Source organism: Callospermophilus lateralis, chromosome 14, assembly GCF_048772815.1.
Source record: "Callospermophilus lateralis isolate mCalLat2 chromosome 14, mCalLat2.hap1, whole genome shotgun sequence".
Lineage (NCBI taxonomy): Eukaryota > Metazoa > Chordata > Mammalia > Rodentia > Sciuridae > Callospermophilus > Callospermophilus lateralis.
In genome coordinates, this window is record NC_135318.1 from 74,960,640 (window position 1) to 74,987,672 (window position 27,033).

The 27,033-nt window shown below is 39.6% G+C and overlaps 1 protein-coding gene across 1 annotated transcript in view; it reads right to left on the reverse strand.

Annotated features, from left to right (window-relative positions):
* LOC143380027 (transmembrane protein 131-like) overlaps positions 1 to 27,033 on the reverse strand; it is a 152,403-nt gene that overhangs the window by 104,196 nt on the left and 21,174 nt on the right. The window contains 3 exon segments of the mRNA XM_077105160.1: positions 1,133 to 1,255; positions 2,904 to 3,020; positions 9,003 to 9,126. Coding sequence (XP_076961275.1) covers positions 1,133 to 1,255; positions 2,904 to 3,020; positions 9,003 to 9,126 — 364 coding nt within the window.

The following is a 27,033-nucleotide window of genomic DNA, read 5'->3' on the forward strand; positions in this document are numbered from 1 at the left end:
TTTATTTCATTGAAAAAAATAAAGAAAAGACAGCAGCCAACTGGGGCTTCTGTATACATCTGTGATAAAAGTTAGAACAGGGAAAATTCACTGTGCCGTAAAGTAGCAAAGTGTCTAAATGACAGATTGATGATGAAGACAGTAACACTTTGATTTGCAAAAGCAGAAAGCAGAGCATTTCCCTCCTTTGTGATGGAGATATCTAAAGAAATTAAAACCGGGGCAATGGACTTTTCTCAGTAGCTCTTCTCAGCCAGGTGTTGGGAGGGACTTCCTTTTGGTTGCTTCAGTTTGTAATTCCTAAGTGTCTCACTATTCAGGCTCTGAAAATCTCCCTTTGTCCCTCCTCATTTCCCTTTCATTTCTTATGAACATTTATGCCAGGGGACCGAGGAGGATGAAAATTGTAGCCTTGCACTTGCTACACAGTATATGATTTTTCTTCTTCCTACCATTTTCAAGCTACTATTAAGTCCTGTGATGTGGTCCCGAGAACTCTGGGCCCTGGGTGTATTTATGATGGACAATTCTGGAAAGCATCCACTCTCCTTCTAACACAGACAACACAACTCAGAGCTCTAGTGGCTACATGTGTTAGCTAGGTGGAAGTCGCTGGTGTGGGGAGGGGATTTTAGGAAACCTCTGAAGTAGTGACACTCGCCACACTTGCCACTCCTGCTGCAAAAGAGTCAGGGAGTGGGTGGCTAAGATAGGAGTTCAATTTTATAAATAAGAGTCAGTTTGCTTGACTGATTCTGTATTACCCTTTGCTGGATTTTAATTTCCAAAATGCCATCACAAACAAATTTATTATTACAAGAAATAAATGTAAACTATTTTCTAAAAAGTTTATACTGAACCAAAAAGAGCCCAGTTTTTCTGTACAGTTGAACACTTTTCAAATTAAACACAGAACACCCTGAACTATAAACACCTGAGAAGCTACTAAAAATGGTCCCCAAATTGAAAATCCAAACTGTTGTATTCCAAAATTCAGACTACAGTACAATTGTATTAAAGTTAACACCCCCTTAAATGCACTTATAAAACTCTGAAAGTTTTAACAAACAGATTATATGCTACAGAATCCTCACCAAAATGAGGCTTAATTAAAACCACTTTCTAAACTCACCTGTAAAGGCTCACTGTGAGGGTTGTGTATGTTTATTATGGGTGAGAAACTGCTATTCACAGGCACTCTGGCTCCAAGGAATGGCCTCAATCAATATGGATTTGGAACTCCAACACCAAATACCTATTTTGAAGAAAAAAAAAACTCCTCTGAGCTGCTTTTATAACTACCATTTTTATGGTTATAACTCTGGTTGATCTAAGGAGACTGAAGAATCTAATGTAGATAGAAGAGTAATAATACCCTTTTTAAAAACTGAATTTGGCTACATATTTGATTTACTCAATGTATGTGCATTTGGAATGACAACTATAATATGTTGGAAATGGAAATGGCAGCAGTCCTTACAAAAACAAGAGAAAAGGGACTCATAAGATTTCAGACAGACCACAGTTAAACATAGCCCTATGATGACTAAGCAGGGTGAACCAATTATTCAAATGACACACACTTATTCAGTGTCTGTGATGTGTGGTGCGCAGTATCACATGTGTGCGTGAATGCACCCACACACAGCAGTCATCAATTTAAGAGTGAACAAGATAAATAATGTGCCTACTCTCATGAAACTTACAATCTAGTTTTGGGACAGACTAGATGTCAACAAAAAAGGTCTAAAAACACACCTCTGGCTCAGAGTGGGTCCTGAACTGGGGATAGGGATAGGGCTGGGGAGGAGGGGAGGCAGTTAGCCAGCTGCAGTGTAATCCAGAGAGTGCTCATGGTGCATGAGGAGGGAAGTGGATAGGCTCAGGAGACACTCAGGAGGAAGACTGGGAGAATGACTAGGTGTGGAGAGGTACAGATGGAAGATAGTTGGCTCCAGGCTAACCGCAGCCCTCAGAGAGTCCACACTGGCTGCAACCAGTGGGGATGCCTCTGTAGGGCCACAACTTCCACTCTTACACTGTCTTCTTGCTTGCTGGTCAAGTGCATGTTAAACGGGAGTTATCTACACAGCACTCGAAACTTACTGAACAAAGCAGCTGTTACTGCTTACTGAAAGCCTCTGAAACAACCCGTGAAGGCTTATCCAGTGGCAGCAAGCAGAACATGGCACTTCACTAAAATGGAAAAGTTTACTCTGATTCTTATTTTCAAAACAGAAGTGCTCTGGAGAATGGACAGAAATGTTTAAAAAAACAAAAAAAGGCATAGTAAGTAAGAACTGAAACACTTGAGTTCCTAGTAGCAAAGTAGGATAACTGGGGCAATCACTGAACCTTCCTAAATTTCAACTTCCTTGTCTAAAAAAACATGAGAAAAATAAAATCAAATGCAAGCAGAAGTTCATATAGTGTCGACAAATAAAAAATTCTTAATAATTTTAATATATAAAATCTTGATTCATACACAGAATGGCTGATTTACAAAAGATTTATTATATGATTCCTATAATCATAAATTTTCTTTAATAATCCAAACAAGGAATCTATGTAAAATAAATTGATCAAAATTTGAACAACATACCTCCTAAAGAAAAGAAGGCACACTACATTTTAATTTCAAAGTTATTATTAAATATGCTTCATAAGTGTGTTAGTCTTTAAAAATTGAGTCAGTATAAAAATACTTTTTACTATTCTTTTGTTTTAAGATTATTTGTTCACAGACTGATGTAATAGTGAATATAAAAATGCTGTAAGTCTAAACTCTTATATTTCTATTATCTCAAGTTTCTGAAGTGAGTTCTTAAAAGGTTATCATCTGAAGTTGGCGATGATGATTATATTTTATAAAAATAAATAAAAGTTTTAATTCTCCTTCTTACCTGGTAAGTAAATACCCCATGATTAGAAGTGTTAATAAATAAAGTATTTTCTACATTTCCTACTACTCTTGCAAGAAAAACTACATCAAATTATGTGTTTCCTCTTGGAAGAATTTTCTGAAAAAGAAAAAAATAATAAAGTTAAACTGATGACCCTCCTTGCCCCCCAAAATCCGATCATACTGGCCAAAATTAGCTAAAGTTCTCTATAATGAGTATCTTAGAATCATTTACATAAACTAGCTTTTTTTTTTCTTTAAAATTAAAGCATTAAGTTATCCGAACTATTGCACAATGGAAAATAACAAAAAGATGTCTTCATAATGGATGTCTGCAGTCACATGGCTTGTCCATTACCAGCCCAGAGCCCTGTACAACAGATGGCTGCCTTTGACTCTGTCATTCAGTGTTTGCCAGGCTGGAATGAAGAACCTCATTATAGGCAGTTCCATGACCAGTCAATCAAGCAGGCACTGGACTGAAGCTGAGCCTTTCACATAGATGTACTACCCTACTACTAAGCAGCAGCTTGTATTATTATTCTGAAGAATAAGCCCAGGCCCGCACCCCTCCCACCTCTGCCATCCATCCACATAGGCACAAAATGTTCTTGTAACTTAAATTAGGAAAGAAGGCAAGGGACAAAGTACATGTGGGGTCTCACTCCTGTTATCTGTGGCAGACTAAAAACGTCACTGCAGTCAAGGAATTAAAAAAATTATTACACAAAACAACAGGGGCTGTTCCATGAAGTTCAAGGCTGGGACTGCAATTCTGCTTGCAGTGAAGCCTTAAAAGGCATTTAACAAGGGCTGGGATTGCGGCTCAGGGGCAGAGCGATTGCCTCGCATGTATGAGGCACTGGGTTCGATCCTCAGCACCACATAAAAATAAATAAAATAAATAAAGGTATTGTGTCCGTCTACAACTAAAAATAAATTTAAAAAAAGGCATTTAACAAGCAAAGCTGATAACCTCTCCCATTCTGAGTATAAGGCTACGACTCTAAAGTACTCCAAATTATAGCTCAAAATACATGGCACTGAGACCCAGCTTTGCTTAAGGATGAAAAACGTTGGAAAGAGCATTTCTCCTGCATTATCAGCAACAAAAAGCAGAAAAACTTATAAAGTCACAATTGTCCTTGAACCTATATCAGAGATTGGTTATCAACCACCCAAAATTTCAGGAAGACAAACACTTCTAAGGAGAGATGGAATGTGACTACTGGCTCACACAACACAGAGAATGGTTCAGTTGAGGCTACCACCAGGAGGTAAAAAAGAATTCAGTAAAAATGTTTATAGAGTTTAAAATGTGTGTGTGCTCTCCCAGGAGACCACAGAACCCCTGGAAGCTTTGACCACTAGGTGGAGCCACAGGAGTCAGAGATCAATGACATCCACATCTGCTGAGTCCCTAGAGAGTCAGACATTGAACAGTGAGCGCACTTTTGAATAATCCACAGCATATGTAAGTAGTCATGAAAGAAATTATATTTTGAGTTGATTTGAGAACACAATGTGTATTTGGGGCAGCAGTTAAGACAATACTTGAAAGGAAATTTTAGCATCAAATGATTATTTTGAACATAAATGTCTCAAATCAATAATCTATGTTTCTGCTTTGAGAAACTAGAAAAAGAGTCAATTAAATCCAAAGTAAGTAAAAGGAAGAATAATAAAGAGAGGAGGAAAAATTAAACAGAGTATAGAAAAAAAATTAATAAAACCAGTGCTGGTGCCAGAAAAAGGCCTATAAAACTGATAAAAACCTCTATACAGAATAATTGAATGAAAAGCGAGAGGATGAGAACAAATAAGAAGAAACTAAAATATGAGAATTATTGCTGGGCACAGTGGTGCCTACCTATAAACCCACTGGCTCGGGAGGCTGAGATAGGAGGATTGTGAGTTCAAAGCCAACCTCAGCAAAAGTGAGGTGCTAAGCAACTCAGTGAGACCCGGTTTCTAAATAAAATACCAAATAGGGCTGGGGATGTGGCTCAGTGGTCGAGTGCCCCTGAGTTCAATCCCCAGTACACCCCCTGCAAATAAGTATTATTATATACACTTTACACATAAAAAATGGTAAAGGAATATTACAAACAACCCTATGTCTATAAATTAAATAACTAGAGGAAACATATACCCCTTTTCATTTCTATTCAGTTGGCAACGATTTTTTAATTTGTATTTTCATATTGGTGGGGGGTATCGGAGATTGAACTCAGGGACACTTGACCGCTGAGCCACATCCCCAGCCCTATTTTGTATTTTTTTAATTTAGAGACAGGGTCTCACTGAGATGCTTAGTGCCTCATTTTTGTTGAGGCTGACTTTGAACTCGCAATCCTCCCGTCTCAGCCTCCCGAGCTGCTAGGATCATAGGCTGCGTCACTGCGCCCTGCATGTTGTTTTCTTATTTGATTTAAGTTGCCAAAGTCGTCCTTATTATACTTAGTAATACAGTGCAAAGATCTAAGAAGAAAAAGTTAATATCCTTAAGCCTTGTCCATTCTCACCCCTCAGGTTATCTAGTTAACCTGAATGTCTGTAACTTGATCTAGCTCTTATAATCAATGGTACATAGATTCTTTGCTTTCCATAAAACATGACATTACATCCTGCTCCACCACATGCCTTTCTTACATAAACACATGCATATTATTCTCAGCATATCCTAGATTAACAGATACAGATCTATTTCATTCTTTTTGTCATCTGTACAATATCCCATACAAATGCTAAATTACGTTCTGTTCAATTCCCAACACCATGTTTGAACACCACAGTTTAACCTAAAACAGAATAAATAATGTCCAGTTTCTACAATGAATTAAAGATAGTCATTAGTATTCATTAATGGCCTTCAACCCATAAAATTATTTTTCATTCTAAAGCACATGCATGTAAGTGGATCAAAACATTTAGACTGAAACAAAGTTTTTCTTAGTTTTCAGTTTGCCTGGAAATTGATTTACTCAAAAAATTTCAGACAATCAAAGACAAAATTATTTTTGTTTCCTTGCTATGTGTGTAAGGCATCCCCTTCCATAGTTCAAACAAGTGAAATATGGCTATCCATACAATATTAAAAGACTGTATCCTTTGATGCAAAACATATGTTGTATATGGGACTAACCTGCAGTCTTAATATTAGGTAACTTTTAACTATAATTAGAAAAATATATTTAATTACTAATAACTGTAGATAAATTAATAATTGAAGATATATAAAGAGAAAAAAGATGTCAGAAAAACACGTTTCTACATCTCTTACCCTACTAATTAATATGAAAGTGGCATCAGTTCATAATCAAAAACTCTATGAGTTACAGAAATTTTTTTATTGCCAAAGAAGTTAAGACCTGCCTAGGTTGTTGAGGATGACGCACGGAGGCAGAGTCGCAAGGACACACAGAAAAGTATGCTTGCCTGGGTGCAGAAACACCAAAGCCCCTGGCTGAAGGCACAAAAGCTGAGGAGGAGGGGAAGGAGGTTATTTCTTCCGTCATGAGTTCATTCTCTCTCCCTTCCTCCTCCTGAGCTTCTGGACTCAATGCTACCTCAGGGAAGAAGATGGAAAGATAAGGAGGAGGAACAAAGGTAAAAAAAGCAGATTGAAGCTGTATCCTTTGAAACAAAATCTGGACCATCTAAATGTTGCTTTTACTGTTTAATTCCACCTCCTGACAGCAGAAAACACAGATCTATTTTTAACTTGTTCTTTGATTATGTACACTTTTATTTTTCTTGTGGTGCTGGGGATTGAACCCAGGTCCTTGTGAATTCGAGGCAAGCATTCTACCAACTAAACTATATCCCCAGTCACAGTTTATATTTTTAAGAATTTCCAGGAAAACTATTATCTTCACATAAGTTCATCTGTAGAAACAGATCTAGTTCAGAAATGGTAAAATGGTGATCTTTAGCTAATGTTGTTTGGTCCACACTGTTTCTAAAACTGAGTTCATTATCAATGTGTAAAAACTGGGAAACATAAAAATTCTTATTCCTGATTTTTCTGGAAGAATCAGAACTGTGCATGGACTGATACTCTCAAAGGCCACTAAGACTTCAGCCTTGGTGGGCCACATGCTCTCCACAGAACTCCCTGTCCCTCTGGCTTGTGAAGGTAGAGAAAAGAGTGAAAACACTGGCCTTTACCCCACGTAAAGCTGGTGTTCAGAAACAACAAACATCACTTTAACTAGCAATGTTAAAAAAGTCATAAATAGAACATGTAGTGCAGATGTGAACTATTTTTGAACTGTTTCCATGTTTACCTGCCCTCTAACAACACACACACAGGCACTGAGGAAAGCTGGCTGGTTCCACATGCATATGAGGGTAGGACACAAGCCAGCCACTATAGTGCAGTACCACTGCAATCAGTGGGAGGCTAAGGGCCCTAGACTTCAACTTAGTTTTTTTTTTTAAGAGAGAGAGAGAGAGAGAGAGAGAGAGAGAGAGAGAGAGAGAAGTTTTTAATATTTATTTTTTAGTTTTCAGCGCACACAACATCTTTGTTTGTATGAGGTGCTGAGGATCGAACCTGGGCTGCACGCATGCCAGGTGAGCACTCTACCGCTTGAGCCACATCCCCAGCCCCTTCAACTTAGTTCTTGCAAATAACTGCATGACCTGGGCAAACCCCTCCAGGATAAAACTTCTCATTGTACACACAGGTCTATCAGAACTAGAATTCTACTGAGACCTTTGCACATTTATAAGAATTGTGGAGTTATCTTTTAGGTACAACAAACACATTGATAATGAACTTAGGTGAAATTTACTTTCAGAAAACATTTAAGAAAAGAGATATTTTCCATTAGTAATACAAAAAATTATTAAAAAAATAACATGATGACTTATCGATACTTCATTTATAAAATGCATTTAAGTGAAATAAGTCAAAATTATTATTTTTTAAATCCTACAAGTTTCTACCTAGTAACAGATGATGAAATAGGACTTTAGAAATGAGAAATGTAAAAAATCTAAACAACTGATATAAAACTAATAGCTTCTATGTTTAAAAAAGTTCCTTTTTTGTTCTTTATTGCATCTCTTCAGAGTCGTCAGTGGAAAGATGAAATTAGGTTCCATTTATTTACTTCTCTCTGATACTAGATATTTATACATTAAAGCTTAATGCATTCTCTTAAATTCAAAACTTAAGATCCAATTTTTTATTTTGGTAAGAAAAAAAGTCCTTTTTTAAAAAATAACATAACAAGTCCACTGACTAACTACAAAACTGTAAGTAAAGTTTTAGAGCATGCTTACAGTAGAGCCCTAACACGGTCCCAAGATGCCTGTGACTATGCTGGGGCCCTGCCCCTGTGGTTATTTACAAGGCATGGTAAAGGATTTGGCAAATGTAATCACGGCTAGCTGTCAGCTGACTCTCAGTGGAAAGGCAGTCCATGCAGTTGGCCCTGAGCCAGTGCCACGAGTCTTCAAAAGCAGAGTTTGCTCCACTGGTGGCAGAAGAGGAAGAGTAAGGGGAAATAACACATTGCTGCTGGGGTGGAGGTGGAGGGGCCCCTAAGAAGGAATGTGGGTGCCTCGGGCTGAGAGGGGTGGTTAACATCAGCAACCGAATGGGGCTTCAGTTCCACAAGCACAGGAACTCAATTGTGCCCACAACTCAAATGAGTCTGGAGGTGGATTTCCCCTCAGCGCCTCCAGACAAGGGATCAGCCTGGCAGCCTAATCTCCCCTGTGATAGCTGAGCTAACAACCCACTGGATTCGCAACCTACTGACTGCGTGCTAATGAGTGGGTACAGTCTTAAGCCATCAAATTTATGATAATTTGTTGTGCACCAATAGAAAGATGCTAAGAAATTATTAAGAGAAAATCAACTGACTGTAAGGATATTTAAGATTCCCAGCTGTTTTGTGTTTTGTGTTGAGAAAAACAATGTCTTCTTAAGGGAAGGAGTAATAACTCTCAGGAAACTGAACAAACTCAAATCTAGGAAAGATAAGAAACATTCAAGCCAGATTCTAATTACAGTGAATAAAATTATTCATCAATAAAATATTCAACTAAGCACCCAGGAGAGATAATTTTTAGCAGAGAAACTTACCCTATTTTGAAAAAATGATGCATGAAAATGTGATGTTGTAGCAGATATGGATACTAAAGTAATGGTTTCTTCAGAACTAGGATTATGTAAGTAGACCTTCTCCATTTTTGGCATTCCAACTGGCCTGTAAAAATGAAAAGGCAACTGTTACAAATACTTCAAAGATAATTTTAATTGTAAAGATAAGTACCAGTCATTTAAATCATTAAATATCCAAATTATTAAAAGTTCATATTCAAATACATTAAAATATCAAATTGATTAAAATGTAAAATTACACACAAAATACATTTCACTACTCAGCAAATATTTATTGAGTGTCTGTCACAGGCTACCCGCTATGCCAAGTGCCATGATACAGCAAAGTCAGTCTCAGCCCAGTGAAACCTACAATGTAATGAGGAACAGGCAGGGACCAAGTGGACCAGATTGGTCCTTTTCTCTCAGCAATGCCACCCTGCCCTCCTACAGACTGAGAGCCATGTACTTCTCAAACTCCACTGGTAAATAAATGGGATGTATTCAAACTAAAAAGCTTCTTCTTGGCAAAGGAAACAATCAATAATGTGAGCATAGAGCCTACAGATTGGCAGAAAATCTTTACCACATGCACTTCAAATCATGCATTAATCTCTAGGATATATCAAGAATTCAAAAAACTTAACACCAAAATAAAACAAAACAAAACAAAAATAAAAAAAAAAAACAAGTTTGCTTTCAAAGTGAAATCTAATGAAGTCCACTTAGTGCTTCAGTAGCCATTCTTCTCAACTTATACAGCATCAGAGAATTCTGCACGTAAATTACACATTTTTTTTCTTAGCATTCTATGGTCATTTCATTGTCCTGAGCCTTCTCTCTCCGGCAAGATTATCAGCACCCTGAGGACTAATGATACATTATATACTTTCTGCATGCTGCCCATAATATCTAGCAAAGTCCCAGGCATGTGATAAGAGCATGCACATGTGTTTGCTTGCTTTCTATCTCTCTCTCTCTCTCTCTTTCTCTCTCTCTCTCTCTCTCTCCACATACACGCGCGCACACACACACACACACACACACCCTCTCTCTCCTTATTAAGGCTCTCCTGATCTGATCTTACCCAACACAAACAAGTACGTTGCTAGGTTTTCACAATCCCAACATTCCACCCAGGCTGGGTGCTCGTGATTGACCCATGTCTTGGCCAACTGTTCACTGTTTTTCTCCTTAACCTCTACACCAATTCAAACTGTCACGTTCTAAGTCAAATACAACCTTCCTTCATGAGGCCCTTTCTTCATGCAACCATTTTAGGCCATGCTTTTAAAAATTTTATGTGCTTTTTATTTCAAATTCAAGGTTTGTGTTTGAACCCCCAACCCTAAGAAGCTGAAAATGCAGAGGCAGAACTGTGTTTTCTATCTGGTTCAAGTATCCAGTTTGCTTTTGTCCTGAAAGAAGTTTTGTCTCTATCTTTTCTTCCATTCAGTTGATCACCTCCAATTTAAGACTTGGGAAATTTGATTAAACAGTGAACCCACGATCATTTTTGCTAGCTAAAAAAAATTACTTGGGTTTTATGTATCTTCAAAGATGTCAAATTAGTAGTACATATGGGGTCTCCTTGCTACTCCCACCTAATTTGCCAACATTGCTTAAAGAACTTGAAAGTTAGAAGGAGGTATGGATTCCGAGAAATAACAACAAACCCAGGGAGAAATCCTTGGGGAACTGAAGGCTGCCTTGAACTGGCAGTTGGGAGGAACAAGGGGGATTGAGGGGCAAAGGGCAGCCCAAGCTGACACAGAGAGGCCAGGCAGAGGAAGGCTTCTCAACACTTACTCTCCACCTCCTTCCGTGTTGTCTTGAGGTCATCAGAGCCGACTCTTGCATCTTGGAACAGGGGAAAGGCTGGCAGCAGCTAGGAGCTGAAGATGGCTGTCCTTGAGCTCTTCTCTGAATGCCCTCTCCAGTCCTCTAAAATCTTAGGGCTGGGGGTTACACTTTAGGAAGACACTTCTACCCAACAATGCTTATGCCTAAACACTGTTTCAGAGACAGTAGTGACAAATATGGGCAGTCAACAGTGTGTGCAACCAGGGTTTTCCATCTTGGGCATCAGTCATCTTCTTAAATTCACAAGAAGGGAAAAAGGGCTTGGCCTTCTGCCCTTTCTTATTATGCCCTTTAAGATGGTAGCTCATAAAGTCATACAGTAAAATAAAACAACCTGAGTACATCAACTAGGCAATATATACAATGTAGTGACAGACAGGAATGCCAGCCCCAATATGATGACTGAACCTGTAAGAGGATTTATGCTTCCCCATTTCATTAACATCTTATTGCATGAGATGTATGACTTGCAAATATTTAACCCATTCTGTGGATTGTCTGTTTTATTTTCTTGAGAGTCATCATTTGGAGCACAAATTTTTAACTTTAAGTAATCTAATTATATATTTTATCTTTTGTCACTTATGCTTCTGTATTCCAACCTAAAAAAAATAGTGCACAGTCCAGGGTAGTTGAGATACATGGTGATGTTTTCTTCTAATGGATTACAGTTTTGTTCCATTACATTTACATCTGATATATTTAGCTTTAATGTTACATTTTGAATTAATTTTGGAGTATGGTGTGAGGAGGGGTCCAAATGATTTTTTTTTTGCATGTGGATATTAAAGTGTTCTAGCATCACTTGTTGCAAAGACTGCTCTTTTCTCTGTTAAGTTGTATTGGTACCACAGTCAAAATCAACCGACAACAAATATAAGGGTCTATTTCTAGAATCTAAATTCTTTTCCATTTATCTATGCATCTATCCTTATGTTGGTATGAGTGTCTTAACTACTGTTGCTCTGTACAAAGTTTCTGAAATTGGGAAGTGTGAGTCCTCCAATTCTGGTTGCCTTTTAAAGATTGCTTTAGCTGTTCTGGTATCTTATTTTCCATGTGAATTTTAAAATCAAGTTGTCAATTTCCACAAGAAAGACAACTGAGATTTTCAGGGGAATGCATTAAATTGATAGATCAATTTAGGGTACCGTAATCTTAATTTGTGTCTTTTTTTAATTTTTTTATTTTTATTTTTTTATTGGTTGTTCAAAACCCTACAAAGCTCTTGACATATCATACTTCATACATTAGCATACATTAGCTTCAAGTGAGTTATGAACTCCCTTTTTTACCCCAAGTACAGATTGCAGAATCACATGGGTTACACATCCACATTTTTACATAATACCATAATAGTAACTGTTGTATTCTGCTACCTTTCCTATCCTCTACTATCCCCCCTCCCCTCCCCTCCCATCTTCTCTCTCTACCCCTTCTACTGTAATTCATTTCTCACCTTGTTTATTTTCCCATTCCACTTACAACCTCTTATATGTAATTTAGTATAACAATGAGGGTCTCCCTCTGTTTCCATGCAATTCCCCTTTTCTCTCCCTTTCCCTCCCACCTCATGTCTCTGTTTAATGTTAATCTTTTCTTCCTGCTCTTCCTCCCTGCTTTATTCTTAGTTGCTCTCATTATATCAAAGATGACATTTGGTATTTGTTTTTTAGGGATTGGCTAGCTTCACTAAGCATAATCTGCTCTAGTGCCATCCATTTCCCTGCAAATTCCAAGATTTTGTCATTTTTTAGTGCTGCATAATACTCCATGGTGTATAGATGCCACATTTTTTTAATCCATTCATCCATTGAAGGGCATATGGGTTGGTTCCACAATCTAGCTATTGTAAATTGTGCTGCTATGAACATCGATGTGGCAGTATCCCTGTAATACACTCTTTTAAGGACTTCAGGGAATAGTCCGAGAAGGGCAATAGCTGGGTCAAATGGTGGTTCCATTCCCAGCTTTCCCAGGAATCTCCATACTGCTTTCCAAATTGGCCGCACCAATTTGCAGCCCCACCAGCAATGTACAAGAGAACCCTTTTCCCCACATCCTCGCCAGCACTTGTTGTTGTTTGATTTCATAATGGCTGCCAATCTTACTGGAGTGAGATGGTATCTTAGGGTGGTTTTGATTTGCATTTCTCTGACTGCTAGAGATGATGAGCATTTTTTCATGTACTTGTTGATTGATTGTATGTCCTCCTCTGAGAAGTTTCTGTTCAGGTCCTTGGCCCATTTGTTGATTGGGTTATTTGTTATCTTATTGTCTAATTTTTTGAGTTCTTTGTATATTCTGGATATTAGGGCTCTATCTGATGTGTGAGGAGTAAATATTTGTTCCCATGATGTAGGCTCCCTATTTACTTCTCTTATTGTTTCTCTTGCTGTGAAAAAACTTTTTAGTTTAAGTAAGTCCCATTTGTTGATTCTTGCTATTAACTCTTGTGCTATGGGTGTCCTATTAAGGAATTTGGAGCCCGACCCCACTATATGTAGATCGTAGCCAACTCTTTCTTCTATCAGACGCAGAGTCTCTGATTTGATATCAAGGTCTTTGATCCATTTTGAGTTAACTTTTGTGCATGGTGAGAGCAGGGGGTTCAGTTTCATTTTGTTGCATATGGATTTCCAGTTTTTTTTTTTTTTAAAGAGAGAGTGAGAGAGGAGAGAGAGAGAGAGAGAGAGAGAATTTTTTTGATATTTATTTTTTAGTTATTGGCGGACACAACATCTTTTGTTTGTACGTGGTGCTGAGAATCGAACCCGGGCCGCACGCATGCCAGGCGAGCGCGCTACCACCTGAGCCACATCCCCAGCCCGATTTCCAGTTTTCCCAACACCATTTGTTGAAGATGCTATCCTTCCTCCATTGCATGTTTTTAGCCCCTTTATCAAATATAAGATAGTTGTAACTTTGTGGATTGGTCTCTGTGTCCTCTATTCTGTACCATTGGTCCACCCGCCTGTTTTGGTACCAGTACCATGCTGTCTTTGTTACTATTGCTCTGTAATATAGTTTGAAATCTGGTATCGCTATACCGCCTGATTCGCACTTCCTGCTTAGAATTGCTTTTGCTATTCTGGGTCTTTTATTTTTCCATATGAATTTCATGATTGCTTTATCTATTTCTACAAGCAATGCCTTTGGGATTTTGATTGGCATTGCATTAAACCTATATAGAACTTTTGGTAATATCGCCATTTTGATGATGTTAGTTCTGCCTATCCATGAACAGGGTATATTTTTCCATCTTCTAAGATCTTCTTCTACTTCTCTCTTTAGGGTTCTGTAGTTTTCATTGTATAAATCTTTCACCTCTTTTGTTAGGTTGATTCCCAAGTATTTTATTTTTTTTGAGGATATTGTGAATGGAGTGGTTTTCCTCATTTCCATTTCAGAAGTTTTGTTGCTGATATACAGGAATGCCTTTGATTTATGCGTGTTGATTTTATATCCTGCTACTTTGCTGAATTCATTTATTAGTTCTAGTAGTTTTTTTGTAGACCCTTTTGGGTCTTCTAGGTATAAAATCATGTCATCCGCAAATAATGATAATTTAAGTTCTTCTTTTCCAATTTTTACGCCTTTAATTTCTTTTGTCTGTCTAATTGCTCTGGCCAGTGTTTCGAGAACTATATTGAATAGAAGTGGTGATAGAGGGCATCCCTGTCTTGTTCCAGATTTTAGAGGGAATGCCTTCAATTTTTCTCCATTCAGAATGATGCTAGCCTGAGGCTTAGCATAGATAGCTTTTACAATGTCAAGGTAATTTCCTGTTATCCCTAGTTTTTCTAATGTTTTGAACATAAAGGGATGCTGTATTTTGTCGAATGCTTTTTCTGCGTTTATCGAGATGATCATATGGTTCTTATCTTTAAGTCTATTGATGTGGTGAATAACATTTATTGATTTCCGTATATTGAACCATCCTTGCATCCCAGGGATAAATCCTACTTGATCATGGTGCACAATTTTTTTGATGTGCCTTTGTATCCGATTCGCCAGAATTTTATTGAGGATTTTTGCATCTAGGTTCATCAGGGATATTGGTCTGTAATTTTCTTTCTTTGAGGTGTCTTTGTCTGGTTTCGGAATCAACGTGATGTTGGCCTCATAGAATGAATTTGGAAGAGCTCCCTCTTTTTCTATTTCCTGAAATAACTTGAAAAGTATTGGTATTAATTCTTCTTTAAAAGGTTTGTAAAACTCCGCTGTATACCCATCCGGTCCTGGGCTTTTCTTGGTGGGTAGTCTCTTGATTGCTTCTTCAATTTCCTCCATTGATATTGGTCTGTTCAAATTGTGTGTATCCTCCTGACTCAGTCTGGGCAAATCATATGTCTTAAGAAATTTATCGATGTCTTCACTATCTTCTATTTTATTGGAATATAGGTTTTCAAAATAATTTCTAATTGTCTTCTGTATTTCTGTAGCATCTGTTGTGATATTGCCTTTTTCATCCCGTTTGTTAGTAATTTGAGTTCTCTCTCTTCTTCTCTTCGTTCGCATGGCTAAGGGTCTGTCCATCTTGTTTATTTTTTCGAAGAACCAACTTTTAGTTTTGTTGATTTTTTCAATAGTTTCTTTTGTTTCAATTTCGTTGATTTCTGCTCTGATTTTAATTGTTTCTTGCCTTCTGCTGCATTTGCTGTTGTTTTGTTCTTCCTTTTCCAGGGCTTTGAGATGAAGTGTGAGATCATTTATTTGTTGGTTTTTCTTTTTTTTGAGGAATGACCTCCAGGCGATGAATTTTCCTCTTAAAACTGCTTTCATTGTGTCCCATAGATTCCGATAAGTTGTGTCTGTATTTTCATTTATCTCTAAGAATTTTTTGATTTCCTCCTTTATGTCTTCTGTAACCCATTGATCATTCAGTAACATATTGTTCATTTTCCATGTGATATAGGATTTTCCCATCCTTCTTTTATCATTGATTTCCAGTTTCATTCCATTATGATCAGATAAAATGCATGGTATTATCTCCACCCCTTTATATTTACTGAGGTTTGCCCTATGGCATAATATATGGTCTATTTTTGAGAAGGATCCATGTGCTGCTGAGAAAAAAGTATATCCACTTGATGATGGTTGATATATTCTATATACGTCAGTTAAGTCTAGGTTATTGATTGTGTTATTTAGATCTATAGTTTCTTTATTCAACTTTTGTTTGGAGGATCTGTTCAATGGTGAGAGAGGTGTGTTGAAGTCACCCATAATTATTGTATTGTGGTCTATTTGATTCTTGAACTTGAGGAGAATTTGTTTTATGAACGTCGCAGCACCATTATTTGGTGCATAAATATTGATAATTGTTATGTCTTGTTGGTGAATGGTTCCTTTTAACAGTATATAATGGCCTTCCTTATCCCTTTGGATTAACTTAGTCTTGAAGTCGATTTTGTTCGATATGAGGATGGCCACACCTGCTTGTTTGCGAGGACCGTGTGCATGGTATATTTTTTCCCAACCTTTCACCTTCAGCCTGTGTATGTCTTTTCCTGTCAGATGTGTCTCCTGGAGGCAGCATATTGTTGGATTTGTTTTTTTAATCCATGTTACCAGTCTATGTCGCTTTATTGGAGAGTTTAAACCATTAATGTTTAGAGTTACTATTGCTATATGGTTTGTACTTCCATCCATGTTTGATTATTTGTCTCTCTCTCTTTTTTTTTTTTTTAAATTTAGTTTATTTCTCCATGATTAGCTTTCCCCCCTCTGTCAGTCTTTACTGGGGCACTTCCCACTGTTGGCTTTGGTTATTGTTTCTCATTTCTTCCTCGTGTAGTGTTTTGCTCAAGATATTCTGCAATGCTGGTTTTCTGGCTGCAAATTCTTTTAGCTTTTGTTTATCATGAAAGATTTTTATTTCGTTGTCGTACCTGAAGCTTAATTTTGCTGGATACAGAATTCTTGGTTGGCATCCATTGTCTTTCAGTGTTTGAAATACGTTGTTCCAGGATCTTCTCGCTTTCAGTGTCTGAGATGAAAAATCCGCTGTTAACCTTATTGGTTTACCCCTGATTGTAATCTGCCTCCTTTCTCTTGTAGCTTTTAATATTTTCTCTTTGTTCTGTATATTGGATATCTTCATAACAATGTGTCTTGGCGTTGGTCTACTTTGATTTTGTATGCTCGGTGTTCTGTATGCATCTACAATTTGTATATCTGTTTCCTTTTTTATTTCTGGAAAGTTTTCTGTAATTCTTTCATGTAGTAGATTACACATTCCCTTGGTTTGAATCTCTGTGCCTTCCTCTATCCCGATCACTCTTAAATTTGGTTTTTTAATGTTATCACATATCTCTTGGATGCTTCTCTCGTGATTTTTAACCAGCCTATGGCTAGACTCTTTTCAAGATGATATATTTTGTCTTCATTATCTGACGTTCTGGCTTCTACTTGCTCCACTCTGTTAGTGATACTCTCATTTGAGTTTTTAATTTGGTTTATAAGTTCCTTCATTTCTAAGATTATTGTCTGATTCTTTTTTATAATCTCTATCTCCTGATAAAGATGCTTAACTTCTTCTTTTATCTGTTTTTGTAATTCGTTCTCAATGTGTTCTTTTGCTGCTTGAATTTGCTGTCTCGTATCCTCTTTAAGGTTCCATTCCATGTGTCTAAGGTATTCCTTGAGGTCTTTATATGACCATTTTTCTGATGAATCTATATTCTCCTGGATATTTAGGCCTTCCTGCATTGTTTGTACTCCTTTCCTTCCTTGCTTTTTCATATTGCTTCTTGTTCTGTTTGACTACTGAGTTGTTGATTACTCCTATAAATTTATTTGCTGCTTGGGAGGAAAGGTATTATAGGGGGAGGGAATAAGTCACCAAAGAGAATGAGAGTAAGCAGGCAGAATTCAAGGAAGGGGAAATATGAGAATTGAAAATAAATGCAAAGACAGAAGAAAAGAAGAGAGAGAGAAAGGAAACAGAAAATTAAAAAGAATTAAAAAGAAATCATAATTGCAATAATAAAAATGAAAATTAGTATTAAAAAATAAGATAAAATGAATTAAAAAAAATTTGGGGAAAACAACAACAAAAACAAAACAAAACCAATAAAAAAAAATTTTTTTTAATACATGCAGTCTTTTAGACTCATCAATTCAGATTGTTAACTACAATTCTGGTATGAGAGAGATCATCAAAAGTGTGAATAAAACAGGAGACCAGAGAAAAGAAAAAAAAAAAAATACATGCAGTCTTAGAGTTCGATTCACTATTCTTCCAGTAGGTGGAGCTGTGCCCACCGGGCCACGCTTCTCCTCTCAGTAGGCGGGAGCCAATCGCTGTGCATCAGCTCTTCCTCCTGGACTGGGCGGGTCTCTAATCCTGAGTGCACCGGTGAGTGCACCACAATATTGGCTACACACCAAGTCTGCTGTTCCTGTGAGCCCTGTTTTCAAGAACGCCTGGGCACATTCTCCCTGTTTGCCATTCCCTTGGACCCTAAGTTTGTAGAGCTTGGGGCTGAGAACCCCCAGCAAATTTGCTTGCCCTCTGGTAGCCACGCCCCTGGAAGCTGGTGCAAGAGACCTCAGTTGTCACCACTGGTGATAGCGGTAGCCGGAATTCCGTGCTGCGGGTCCCGCGCCACTCCTGATTCCCCCGTGCAAGAGCCGGGTGGGTGGGGCCTTTAGCAGCGCCCGGCAGGCAGGGACTGTCCACATGAGCACGGGGTTGGGGGTTGGGGTGGTTGTTTCCAGTGCCGAACCGCCAAAGGCGGCTCACAGAGCTGGGAAGGCAGGACCCAGCCTTCCGTATGCTCCCTGCAATGTGTGAGCAGCGGTTTTTCGGCTGAGCCGGCGGGACTGCGTCCCAGTGGGAGCTGTTTACATGAGCGTGGCGGGGCAGGGGTGGGGGGTGGGGCTCGTTGTTCACAGCGCCGAGCCGGTGGGGGGGGGAGGGGGTGGTCAGAGGGGGTGGTCGTTTGCAGCACCGAACCACCTCTGCGCTAGGCCGGCTGGGGCCCAAGCAGGCTGTGGCCGTTTGTAAGTACGCTGCAAAGTGTGGGCAGCAGCTGGAGTTCGGCGTAGGCCGTGAGTTCCTGCTGAGTTTCACTTGCTGAGATTCACTCGTCTGGGACAAAGTGACCCCTCTAATAGACTTACTAATTCCCGGCAGGTCTCCTTTCAGCGGAATTTTGCTAGAAGTCCCTCAGCAGGCCGTATGCAGGTGAATTAATGGTCCTCTCTGCTCCCGTTCCTGCGGAGGCATTGCAATTTGTGTCTTTTGACTCATGAACATGGAATGTTTTCCTGTTTATTTTTTAATTTCCCTTGGTAATGACTTCTAGTTTTCGGTATACAAGCCTTACACTAATTGTGTCAAATTTACATTTAAGTATTTTATTCTTCCTTGATGTTACTGTAAATAGAATTTTCTTAATTTTAAGATTTTTTATTGCCAATGTACAAAAATAGGGGTTTTTTTTGTGTGTATATTGATCTTGTATCCTGTAACCCTAATAATCCTGCTTATTAGTTCTAATGTTTTTTTTTTCCCTAAAATGCATTCCTAAGGAATATCTACATACTAGTGCACAACATATGCAGACAGACGGTTTTATTTCTTCCTTTCCTTCAGGGGTGTCTTTTGTTTCTTTATCTCATCTAGTTGCCCTGGTCAGACCTGGGGTTTAATATTGAATAGAAGTGACAAGAACAGGCATCACTGTCTTGGTCTTGATTTTAGTGGGGAACTTTGTACTCTTTGTATGGTAAGAATGAGCCAGCCTTCAGGTTTTCATAGATGCTCTTTATTAGGTTAATGAAATTCCCCTTCTATTCCTAATTTGTTGAGAATTATGAAAAGATACAGCATTTTTCATGTTTTTTTTTTCTGTGCTTGACATGTTTCTTTTCCCTTTCTTATATTAGTATGGTGAATTACATCAACTGATTTTCAAATGTTAAACTAAAGCTTGCATTCTTAAGATTAAAACCACTTGGTCATGGTGTACAATTCTTTTTGTATGTTGCTGGATTCTGTTTGGTATTTTGTGGAGAATTAGTGCACATCTATTCAGAAGGGATAGTTGTCTGTGTCCCTCCCCCCTTTGACTTGTTTTGGTATGAGGGGCAATACAGGCCAAAAAGACTAAGTTGGAAAGTGTACACTTCTATTGTTTAGGAGTGTCTGTGAATGACTGAGCCTAATTCTTCTTTGTATGTTTTGTAGCAATCACCAGTAAAGTTATGTGCACCAGGGATTCCTTTCTGGGAGATTTTTGGTGATTAACTTAAACTCTTTAATTGCTATAAGTCTACTCAAAATTTTAAATTTCTTCTTGATTTTCTATTTCCATTCAGACTTTCTGTTTGTTATTTCTATAGGCAAAAATGTAAACAAATGGGTATGAAGCTGTGTTTCAACAGACCTTTATTTACAAAAACAGAGGACAATGGGGGCTAGGGAGGGATATCAGCAAGAGGAGAGAATGGAACACCCAGACCTCCTTATCCCACTGAGATGCCAAATTAATACACAAAAAAACTCTTTTCATGAGAAACCCACAAACTAGTTTAAGAGTCTCACCCCAAGTGAACTTGAAACCTGTTGCATCATAGCTGGTAGGAAAATCTGGTACATCAACTCTCTAGAGCCTCCACCCCCGGCATAGCACAGCACAACAAGGTGAAAAATTCCAACTTCCAGCTTCTCTTGGGCAGGGAGAGAGCAGGCTGGACCATATGCCCAAAGTCTTGATTTTTTAGGGGCCTTCCTTCCTGAGGCATGGATTTCTATCTTGTCTGAATCTAGAGGCCACCAAGAACAAAAGCAATGTTTTGTCCTTACAGATATACAAGGCACACAGGACACCTGTGATCACAATTGACAAGCCATACAAGAATACACTAAATCCTTTGTTTGTTTTGTAGGTTTAAAGTATTTCTAAATCAAAACTGGGGAAAGTAAGTTCAAAAACAGATAAAACTAATGTACTATTTAGAAATGTGTGCTTATACAATATAACAGTAAAGAAAATTTAGAAATGATTAGAAGACTGAGGAAAAGTCGTTAATCCTGTAGAGCAAGGAAACTGTCACCAGGGCCACATACAGAACAGGGTCTAGGTGCTGACAAGCGTTCTCTTTCTCCAGCTGTGTGGTGGATGTAAAGACACATTTGTCATACATTTTTCTCTGTGTAAGTATATCATACAAAAAAAGGAAAAAAAAGTAGAGATAAGGTTACAGTGAGGTAACAAAAATTCTATGGAAAGTAAAGCAACTCTACAATTGTTAAACACCATATAAAAATGGAATAAAGGGGACTGGGGTTGTGGCTCAGTGGTACATCCTGGCCTCACATATGTGAGGCACTGGGTTCAATCCTCCACATCATATAAAAATAAATAAAATAAAGGTATTATGTCCAACTACAACTAAAATTAAAACAAAACAACAAAACAAACAAACAAAAAACCTAAATAAAGCATTGGTGGCTTTCTTTTCTCCCCCAAACTACAGAGTGACGAGAAGTCAGTAAAGATGGCTTTGTTATGTATGCTATTTCCTCAAGGTCAATGAAGTGGAAGGAGTCTGCTGAAGACCTACATTGGTGGCCTGCATTAGAAAAATGCAATTTGGTTTTACCAGTTGATTCTTATCTAACCATCAATGATAGATGAAACCTATTTAGTCAGATATGGAGCTCAGTACACTGGGACATATCCCTCGATAATCCACTGTAAAAAAAATGTTAGCAAATGCTATTTAACAATAGAATGTTAGGGAACTCATTAGGTAGCTATTATGATAAATAACTCATAATGCATTTATTTGTCCAAGTTGAAATATTGTCTGTTTACTTATAATCTTGTCTAACTTCCTAATTAGCATTTCACAGACATTCTTGAGTAAAGCCCTCAAAACAAAAGGAGAAATAAAGAAGTGAAACCCTGGTCAGAATTTCATGTACTCATGTACCTGACTCTCAGCAGTCACACATTTAATCTGCTTTTCATCTGCTGTATCATCTAAATCAAAATCCAAGTGGCTATATGTTCCCATTTCTTCTGTGGCTTCATTTACAGGTGAATCTGGGACTCTACATTTTCTGTCTTTCCTGAAATGGAATGATAATATCTTTTTTCCATATTACCCAAAATACACAACAGGGTCCAAAAAATGCCTAAGTTAAGAACTCTTCACTGTCTTTTGTATACAAATCACACTTCTAAAAAAGGTTTTGATAACAGTTCATGCTGCTTTATTTCATATACCATTTGAGGATTTCTTTACAAGCTGATGTGAGTTTTGTGGCTGAGGCTGCCTCTGAGGCCTAAACCAGGCCTGGCTTGGGGAAAGCTGTGAGTGCCACTGCTCTGCAGAAGTCGGGCTGATGCTCCCCGGCCAAGGGCCCTACTGCAGCAACTCTCCTGGGAAGGCTGTACCAGACTGCCCTGAAAGCTGGGATTCCACAAACTAGTATCTCTGCTTTACATAGGAAAGCAGAAACCTGGGCTAACATCTCTCCCTGGCTTACAGCCCAGCCACCACAAGGCCCACGGTAGTTCCATGGCTCAACAGCCTGCTACAGATTAAGAGTGGAACCAGGGCTTGGGTTCTGACTGGCAATGGCAGGCTAAGGAAAGCAGGTTTGTGAGGACACTTCTGGCATTATGGAGCAGGAAGCTAAATACTCTCAGACCCTCAAATAAGAAGCAACCAACCTGCTCAATTTTTAGACCCCTTAACCAACTGGCTCATGGATCCTAGATGGGAACTCAGGACTCTGAAACAGGCGAGCAGGTACAAACCCATGCAGGGCCTCACACTATGGCCAGGACACTGCAGGAAGAAGCTGTCAATAGTACTGCATAGAAGAGAAAGTCTTCTTCCTCAAGCTTTGTATAGATATGGAAGAACAATGACAGTACAGAATAAAAACACTCCTTTCAACCTGAAAGTTCACCACTTCTATACTGTGTTTTTAAAATATGCTCAGCTACAATCCAAATAGAATTCAGGCTAAATATCAATCAGTCACTACCCTGTGAATTTTTCTTAATGTTATCCCTTGTGTGACTTTAATCAGTCCCAGCTAAGGAGAAAACAAGGTATAAGATGGACAGGTCTTTGAGGTATCTTTTAAAAAGACAGGGCTGCAGAGGGCCTGCTGTATCAGAGGATGCTGGAGCAAAAACACAGGAGTCCACGGTGCCACTGAGGCTGGCCTTGCCCTCTCTTCAGTGAATGAGCAGAAAGGAAAGGCCCTAGGCCATGTCCCATAGAGACGAACTCTTGCTCAGAGGAGATGGGTCACGTACTTAGGTTGTTCAGTGAAGCCTGGAGTAACAAGGACAGAGGGAGGGCATAAGCAGGCCATTCTAGGCATGAGTGTCTGCACAGAGCAGGCTGCCTCTCATTCTGGGCAGTGTACCCAGCAGGAAGCAGAAGGAGGCTCCATGCTCCACCCTTTTCCCTTGGTGACATGAGCAGATTCAGGACTATGGCACATGCTTATAAATACACAGTGCATTATTTTTCTGTGCTTTGTAACCAATTGCCACAAACTTAGTGGTTGAAAGCAACACCACTTGTTGTAGCATTCTTTAAGAATGGCTGCATTATCTGCTGAGGGTCTCAGGCTTCTGCCTCCTGGTGTGGGCAGGCTGGCTTCTCATTTGAAGCTTGAAGTTCTCTTCTAGACCCATTCATATTGTCGGCAGAATTCAGGTTGCTCTACCTCTAGCTATTCAGTTCTTCTATTTCCAAAACCAGTGTGAAGTAGCTCCCTTGCATCAAATACCTCTTGTGCTTCAAATCTCCAACATTTCTGTTCCCAATTGCTGCAAACACACTTAAAAGGCTCAAGGATTAGTTCAGGCCCAAACAGAGAATCTCTCTCTCTTGAAGGTCAGTTGATCTGGGACCTTCATTATACTTTGTAAATCCTGACAGGGAAACTTGGGTTAGTGTTTGAGTAATGGGGAAAAAGTGTGATCAGTACATTACTAGAGACCTGAACATTTGCAGACCATCTTAGAATTCTGCTGATCACACGCAGCCTGTGTGACCTGCTTGGCTGGACAGGTAGAATATAAAAATAAAGATTTCTAGACACAGCCCATGCTGGTCATGTTTGTTTCCATTATTGGCTGCTCCAAAGACAGAAGGAGGCACAAAGGGGACAGGGTCGAGTATTTATAGATGAACCAGGCTGATGCAAGTGGACAGCTGTTCTCTGCGCTGCAGCAACAGAACTAGCCACTAACTGTCTGTATTCTAGAAGAGTTAGAGGCTCTAAAGAATTAGGAACAACCAGTATGGATGAGACCAGCTTGGAAAATATGCTGCAATTTTGTGGTCAATGGCAAGTTTCCTATGCCACGAAATATGACACTAAATGCCAGGAAACAGCTGGAGAAATGGTCTAGCAAGTACCCTTAGACAAACCTTCTGAATGGCTGGGACACAGCACTCTGTTCTACACAGCTTTTGGCAGGAAGTTGGGCCGAATCAATGTGCTGTACTCTGTACCACTCAATTATGACAAAATCCTACCATCAATTCAGAAACACATTGGTGGAAAGGCTCTTACAAAAAGACCGAAGAGCCAGCAACTGAAAGGCCAAGGGGCATCAAACACTCCTTCAGAAAGGAGGCCTGCCTGACCTTCCCAAGAATGCCCCAAGTCCATAGAGAGGGGCACCTTCATTAACTGAATTTACTTTGAGAATAAAGACTTCCATTTTTAGTGACAATCATTTAAATGTCCAGTCTTGACACTAAGTAGCCATTTCAAACTTTGGATTTGAAAACAAGATTTTCTGCCCTTAATAATTATATAAGCTGAAGAACTCAGGAAAACAAGTTTCCAACCAAGGCGTCTTTTACAGTCTGCAATAAATGTTTGAAAAAAGAAATTGTTATGAAAACAGAACATTTAGCAGAATTGGTGTAAATCAGTGGGGGAGGGGTGCAAAGAGAAAGGGGCTACTGCAGTGGGCTGCTGGTGGTGGGGGAGAGAGGGAGGCAGGAAAAGTAGGCCTGAAGAGTCAGGATGAAAAAGGAAAAAACGAAAGGATGAAAAATTAAGACGCTAACCGAATGAGTTTTCAGTTCTAGGGTGCAGTAGGGCTGACCAAGGTGGGGAGGAGCCACTTGGAGGGTGGTCTACAGAAGCAAAGGGACTTCTCATTGCCTTCTTACCAAAGGGCCTGAAATCCTTTAGCAGATGCCAGGGGTAGTGAGGACCATGACTCCACTGGCTATTAAAATTACCAACACACATTACATCTCCCTTCATTTCTTATGCTTATCAGCGGTGGTTTCCAAGCCCCACTGATGCCCCTCATCTTGCTACATCCAGGCAAGCCAACAGACAAGCCCACAGCCTTTCCAGGCCCTAGTGAGAAGTATAGACCGTGCAAGAATCCCCCACCAGCCTCGGCCCTGAGTCTCAATAAAAGCCAAGCAAATTTCCTTCCTTTGCTCTCTGAAGTCACTTTCTGACCTGCTTGGGAACCTGCCGTGGTTTCTCCAGAAAGTGTCCTTACATAAGTGTAGATGGTTCCCAACTTTTGACGGCTCACCTTAGGATTTTTCAAGCTTAAGATGGTGCAAAAACAGCCTGCATTCAATAGGAATCATCATTTGAATGTGGATCTTTTCTTGGCTCACACTATGTGGCTGCAGCTCCTGGTCAGCCACAGATCAACGGGGAAGCAACTGAGACTGGCACTGGGCTGTGCTGCCAGTGCTTTCTGGTGCCAGGTATTTCACAAATTCCACGAGAATGTGACACTATTGAAGAAAGCTCTGTGCCAGATGACTCTGCCCAACTGTATGCTAATGTCAGGGTTCTGGGGACATTTAAAGGAGGTTAGGCTGGGGGTGTTGCAGTTCAGTATAGAGTGGGTGCTTGGCATGCTTGAGGCCCCATTTCCAAAAACAAAAACAAAAAAAGAAAAGAAAAAGGAAAAAGGGAGGCCAGGCTGAGCTGTTGTTGGTAGGCGAGGTGTATTACACAGGTTTTCACTTAATAACATTTTGAACTTAAGGTTTATGGAGACATACACCCAGCGTAAGTTAAGGAACATCTGCTTATCAGACCACTTCAAACCCGCTTAGTGCATGTGTGACATCATCCTGGTATCCTAACCAAACTTTAGGTGGGGATCCATTCCACCTCTGTGGGGTCAACGTGAGACCACGGGTGCAGAAGATTTCCACCTTGGCTGGTCAGGTACTGGCCCCTGGGGTTCAACAGGCTGAGGAGTGGCTTTTCCGACAAATACAGGAATGGCACCTGGAGATGTCCACTGCTAGACCCCCTCTGGTCTGTGTGGTGGATGTTCACACCTGACTGTGATCACTCTGGGCTCTACACTGAGCTTTTTTATGCTAAAGGAGCAGAAGCAAGTGCTTCCCAGTGGAAGAAAGCTCTGGAGTGCAAGTCTGGAAGCAGTCACAGGATTCTTTCCATCACTGAGGGAAAAGGACATTGGCAGTGACAGAGAGTAAGCCAACTGAGAGAGGCACAATGATGGGCAGAGAGGAGTCCGGGGGGTGCTGATCATGCAGACCCTCTATCCCAAGGGGCAACTGTACCTCTGGCCTTTCTGCAGATTCCTGACCTCCTCAGGACTCTTTCCAGCACAGTCACACTTACTTCGACAAGTTTCAGTTAACCTCTGTGACAACCAGATGACTATGGCACTGACCAAACAACAGAGTCTCACATGTTAGGTTCGCAGAATGACCTGGTTTATATTATCTCCTGCGGGACAATCAGGGAAGGAAAGGCCCTGTGTGTCTGCTGTGCTGCAACAGTTCACAAATAACAAAGATACAAAGCAGACATGGCAGAAGCATTCCCCACTGCTGAGTCCTTAAGAGCAAATCCGCCATTTGTTCTCTCCACTTTTCCAACTGTGTGGAGACTCCCGTTAAATCCTCAGCACCACCAAAAAAAAAAAAAAAAAATTCTGTTAGAGCCAGGTGTGGTGGTGCATGGCTCTAACAGACTCAGGAGGCTGAGGCAGGAGGATCATGAGTTCAAAGCCAGCCTCAGCAACTAAGCAAAGCCCCAAGGAATTTAGCAAGACCCTGTCTCAAAATAAAACATAAAAAATAAAAAGGGCTGGGATGTGGCTCAGTGGTTAAGTGCCCCTGGGTTCAG